This window comes from Merops nubicus, unplaced genomic scaffold, assembly GCF_000691845.1.
Source record: "Merops nubicus isolate BGI_N331 unplaced genomic scaffold, ASM69184v1 scaffold19688, whole genome shotgun sequence".
In the NCBI taxonomy this organism is placed as follows: domain Eukaryota; kingdom Metazoa; phylum Chordata; class Aves; order Coraciiformes; family Meropidae; genus Merops; species Merops nubicus.
In genome coordinates, this window is record NW_008627955.1 from 1,988 (window position 1) to 7,301 (window position 5,314).

Consider the following 5,314-nt stretch of genomic DNA (forward strand, 5'->3'; position numbering starts at 1 on the left):
TCCCCTTGCTGCTGGAAGCAGCTGGAGCCTGCAGCTCCCAGCACCTCCAGAGCAGCCATGGAGGTGACAGCCCTCTCTGGGTGCTGGCAACAGTCTGGTCAGACCAGGCAAGGTCTTTGGGGGAAATGCTGACACCCAGTTCCAGAGAGTGTGTCCTCCATCCACCCCAGGGCAGGGCTTAGGGACCCTCTTCCACTTCCTTGTCCTAGGAACCCTGTTCTGCCCCCTCAACATGGGCTTTAGGGGAAATACGTGCCCTGGGCAGGAGGAGAAGTCACCATTCATCCCCCACAGCCCGTTGGACCTGAGGAAATATCTTCCCTGGCTTCTTGGTCTGACTCCAGCCAGGCTCGGCCCCCTTCGTTAATGGGTAGCTTTTGTGCAGTGACCCCCCCAGAGATAAGCACCCGGCCGTGCACCAAGGGGAGAGCATATAAAGCCGTGACCTTCCATGGGCAGGAGAAGACGGTCCGAGCAGTAGAAGAGGATTCTCTCTGCTCCCCAGAACAGGCACCTGCCAGATACCCTCTGCCTATCTCTGCCGGGAGCCCCAGGCAGTAAAACCAGCCCTGTGTATCCAGTGAGGACCTGCAGGTAGGAGACAACGTGTGTGTGTGTGTGTGTGTGTGTGCGGTCTCCAGCATGGGTGTAGGACCAAGAAAATCATATTTCGCTCTGAAGGATAAATTTATACACCAGGATCTTCCCTCCCTCCCCTGCCTGCCCAGTGAGCTGTGGATTCCTGCAGGGCAGCTCCATGGCATCCCTGCTCCTCATGCTTCCATGCAGTGATGGCCACCCAGCCTTCCGGCTATAAGTCCTCACAAGTTAGGTGGGCATGGGTCCGGCTTCATTGAGGACTTGCTGTTCCTCACCTACTGCTTCTGTGCACATTTCTGAGCTGTGGTTTTCTGTGCCTTTTTGCAAGCAGACCGTCTCCCCTGGACAAGAGCCACAGCTGTGGGTCTTCTGCAGGGGAAGGGCTGCCATTATAGGCTCAGGCGGCTGAGATCCCGCGAAGGCAATGGGTGTGTCTGGAGTCTTTATAGGTCTCCAGCTTTTACCCCTTGAAAACCCCAAAGTGCTGCACAGGGAGCTCCCTCCCTGTGGACTGTTTAGGGGCACTTGGTGTCCTACCTCAGCATCGGGAACATCAGCAGGACTCAACCTCTGCTAATCCTGGCTCTTGGTCACGCTTCTGGTTAACTCCTTTAGGGTCCCTGCATGCTGGAAGCAATGAAGGCTGCAATATCACTGCTGGGAAGCCAAGGCGCTGTGTCAGCCACCGAGGTCTTCCTCAAAAAAATTTTCTCCCTGGTCTTCCGGCGGATCCAGTCCCTCCAGCAGCATGTGCCCAAGGGGCTGAAGAGCCCCCCAGGACCCAGGGGCTACCCCATCCTCGGCAACGTGCTGGAGCTGAGGAAGGACACGCACCTGGCCCTGACCAGGCTGAGCCAGAAGTATGGGGACGTGATGGAGGTGCGGATCGGCATGCGGCCCGTCCTGGTGCTCAGCGGGCTGGACACCATCAAGCAAGCCCTGGTGAAGCAAGGAGAAGACTTCATGGGACGCCCTGACCTCCACAGTTTCCGCCATGTTGCAGATGGCCAGAGCCTGGCTTTCAGCCCTGACTCAGGGGAGGTGTGGAAAGCCCGCAGAAAGCTGGCCCAGAATGCCCTGAAGACCTTCTCCATTGCCCCCAGCCCCACCTCCTCTTCCACCTGCCTCCTGGAGGAGCATGTCTCCAAGGAGGCTGACTACCTGGTCACCAAATTCCTGCAGCTGATGGATGAGGAGAAGAGCTTTGACCCTTACCGCTACCTGGTGGTCTCTGTGGCCAATGTCATCTGTGCCATGTGCTTCGGCAAGCGTTATGACCACAACAACGAGGAACTGCTCAATATAGTGAACGTGAGTGATCAGTTTGAGGACGTGGCAGCTGCCGGCAACCCTGCTGACTTCATCCCTGTGCTCCAGTATCTTCCCAGCCGCTCCATGAGTTTATTTAAGGATTTCAACAAGCGATTCCTCCATTTCCTGCAGAAGATTGTCAAAGAGCACTATGACACCTTTGACAAGGTAAGAGCTTGCGGGACTCTCCCCAGCACCAGAGAGGTGTCCGTTCACTCTGCACCTATTAGGAGTTGTTCTTCTTGCAGCCAAGCATCAATGGGCACCTATGTTCTCACAGGTACTGGTGCACTTAGCAAGTCCAGCTGTCGTCTCACTCACCCGTAGTGTCTCCATGTGCAGTCCAGTACTGCAGTTCTTCTCTGCCACCACCTTGTGTGACAGCATCAGTTTGTTTGCTGAGCATCCAACCAGTGCCACAGGTTCCCTGGAGAACCATCTCCTTGTTTTCATAGGTTGCAAAAGCGGTGAGAACCATGGGTGCTGACAGATTATGTTCTCCAGAGCTTGTATGACCCCCAGCATCAGGTCGTTGCTCGGTAACACCCATTGCTCTGCTGGTTCTGCTGCCATGACTTGTCTTCTCTTCCTCGCAGCACAACATCCGAGACATCACTGACTCCCTCATTGAGCAGTGCCTGGAGAAAAAAGTGGAAACAAATACTGCCTTACAGATCCCAAAGGAGAATATCGTCAACCTTGTGAATGACCTCTTTGGAGCAGGTATCTTTTCTTACCAGTCCCTCAGCTACTGCAGATTTCCTCAGGCTCCTCATGTTCAAGTTCCATCTGACCCATCTTTGTCCAACACCGAGCAGCCAGTTTGGGCCTGAGCGCTAACTCACTGGCCTTCCTGGACCTTGCAGGGACACCTTTAGAGACCAGCATGGACATTAGCTCTGGAAAGAGGCTTCAGGGAAAAGTGAAGGGCATGGCTGATGGCTCAGCTGAGCTTTACAAGCCAGTGTCGCTTTTCCTGGTTGAGGGAGATGTCTACTGACTGATTCAACTTGGAGTTACCTGGTGGAAACTCCCCCAGTTTCAGAGAAATTATACAGACCTGACATAACCGAAGGGTGAATAAGGTTGAATGAGAACAGAATAGTTTCACTCCAACAGATAGATAGAAACTCAAGTCTTACTGTGTGCCCAATGTGTCCTCTGCCTTCTTGGCCATTCCAGACTGCTCTGTGTGATGGCTAGGCAGCAAGCCAAGGCATGTGGCCTGCACATTAGACAGACCTCATCTACACATTTTCCTCTTTGACCAGGCTTTGACACCGTGACAACTGCCCTGTCCTGGAGCCTCATATATCTCGTGACATACCCAAACATGCAGAAGAAGATCCAGGAAGAACTAGGTGAGTCCACAGACCTGCTTCCTCCAGGGTCAAAACCTGTCTGGCCAGGGCTGACCTCAACCCGCTCTCTCCTCTTCACCTCCCACAGACCAGACCATTGGGCAGGAGAGGAGACCGAGGCTGTCGGACCGGAGCACGCTGCCCTACACAGAAGCCTTCATCCTGGAGATGTTCAGGCACTCCTCTTTCATGCCCTTTGCCATCCCACACAGGTAGGGGCTGAGGTTGTGTAGGAGGTGGAGGGACAGGGTGGACTCAAGGCATCTTGTTACAGCCATGCCAGCAGCCACATGGTGTGAGGGAGGGGGATTAGTGTTGATTTGTGGAGTGATGGCTTCATCGTGGACATCATGAGCTCACAGCTCTTGTGCAGGACAATATAGGAGCTCCCAAAGAGACATCCTTATCTTCTGCCTTCACTGAAGCTACTTCACTCAGCTCAGGTAGGGGTTGCCTAATCCAGCTCATGAGCTACACAACTGCCCCTCAGAAAGCTCTCTCTTTGGGCCACATCCTTACTTCACCAGCATCAGGAGCAGAATAATAGCCCCCTGAGGCGGCAGAAGAACCTTTTTGCTTCCCAAACCCTCCAAATATATTGTCTCTCCAGTACGACCAGGGACACAGTGCTGAATGGCTACTACATCCCAAAGGACCGCTGCGTGTTTGTCAACCAGTGGCAAGTGAACCACGATGAGTAAGTACCTCCCGAGGCAGGAAGCCTCCTGCAGTGACACACAGGACCCTTCCTGCACACTATCCTTCTTGGGCAGAAGTGGGGCCAACCTGCCTTAAGAAAAAGGGGAGTAGGTGAGGTATCTCCTAAATTCAGGGATATTCTTACAGACAGCTCCCACTTTCCAATGTCCTCCACACACCCCCATAGCCAGGAGACACTATCTCAGCATCAGATGTTTTCCCTTCCAGGAAACTTTGGAAGGATCCACTCTCCTTCAACCCAGAGCGTTTCCTCAGTGCTGACGGGACCAAAGTGAACAAAGTGGATGGGGAGAAGGTGCTGGTTTTTGGCCTGGGGAAAAGGAAGTGCATTGGGGAACCCATTGCCAGGTGGCAGGTCTTCCTTTTCCTGTCCACCTTGCTCCAGCAGCTGGAGTTCAGTGTCTGTGACGGCCAGAAAGTGGACATGACGCCACTCTACGGGCTGTCCCTCAAGCACAAGAGGTGTGAGCACTTCCAGGTCAAGCAGCGCTTCCCTATGAAGAGCATGAACTGAGCAGTGGGTTTATCCATCCCTCAGACTTTGCTGGGGGGGCAAAGACCTGGGTGTTCTTGTAGCAAAGCCAGGGCTGGTACCATTTTACAGGATGATATAATAAAGCGAAGCCATCAAAACTCCTCTCTTGTTCACTTTGTAGCATTTCTTCTCTTTTTCTTTTTGCAGCATTTCTAGTGTTGGATATTCCATCAAAAGTTGGATATTCCATCACATCTACTCTTAGTACCATAAAACACATTTATAGGCAGTGTGTGTGAGCTGTCTTTGGCTAGAAGGGAAGGGAATGTACCCAAAATCAGACCATCTGGATACCACGGGGCTTTATTCTTCTAGAATCACTCTTTGATCCTTGAAGGACAACCAGCCCATGCCATAATCCCATGGCTCCCATTGATGTTTAAGGTCTTGGCTGAACAGATGCCCAAAGCTTGGGTGGAGAGGAGGAGGATGTTATTGAGGTCCATCCAGAATCAGTATTTCTGGATGAATCAGAACAAATTTTCAGTGGTTGAAATTTGGCTCCACTGTGGATGTGTCTGCAGGGAAAAAAAAATACAAACTTGAAAATCTTGGGGAAACGGTAATATTTCTCCATGTCCTCTACAAACAACCTGTTCCCTTATTTCTACACTATGTTTTTAATTGCTCAGCTGACTTGTCATGCCACTCTAAGATCCCGTTCAGGAGGGGTTTATCTTTGCCCATAGAGAACCTCAAAGCATGTTAGTGCCTCTTTGAGAACCTCTCAGACAAGCTTGCATCAGGGGTTCTCCTGCTGCTCAAAATACTTCCTTCAAAAAAAAAA

At 52.2% G+C, this 5,314-nt stretch overlaps 1 protein-coding gene across 3 annotated transcripts; it reads left to right on the forward strand.

The window, feature by feature from the left end:
- Nucleotides 1-462: 462 nt before the first annotated feature.
- On the forward strand, nucleotides 463-4,650 carry LOC103778909 (cytochrome P450 1A5-like). Of its 3 annotated transcripts, none has more exons than XM_008946525.1 (7): nucleotides 463-594; nucleotides 1,216-2,079; nucleotides 2,508-2,634; nucleotides 3,183-3,272; nucleotides 3,361-3,484; nucleotides 3,883-3,969; nucleotides 4,200-4,650. In XM_008946525.1, exons 2-7 carry the CDS (start codon nucleotides 1,225-1,227, stop codon nucleotides 4,504-4,506), a joined length of 1,590 nt encoding a protein of 529 aa, XP_008944773.1. In that variant the 5' UTR covers nucleotides 463-594; nucleotides 1,216-1,224; the 3' UTR covers nucleotides 4,507-4,650. The 3 variants fall into 3 exon arrangements, with proteins under 3 accessions (XP_008944773.1, XP_008944774.1, XP_008944772.1); XM_008946526.1 differs by having other exon boundaries at nucleotides 481-510; nucleotides 4,200-4,571; XM_008946524.1 differs by lacking the exon at nucleotides 463-594 and having other exon boundaries at nucleotides 1,225-2,079; nucleotides 4,200-4,526.
- The last annotated feature ends 664 nt before the right edge of the window (nucleotides 4,651-5,314 follow it).

Bases quoted from the DNA above. Each gene is read 5' to 3' on its own strand.
- LOC103778909 (XM_008946525.1), top strand. From the start codon at position 1,225: ATGCTGGAAGCAATGAAGGCTGCAATATCACTGCTGGGAAGCCAAGGC. The intron at 2,080-2,507 runs GTAAGAGCTTGC...TCTTCCTCGCAG, and splicing joins ACTATGACACCTTTGACAAG to CACAACATCCGAGACATCAC. The intron at 2,635-3,182 runs GTATCTTTTCTT...CTCTTTGACCAG, and splicing joins GAATGACCTCTTTGGAGCAG to GCTTTGACACCGTGACAACT.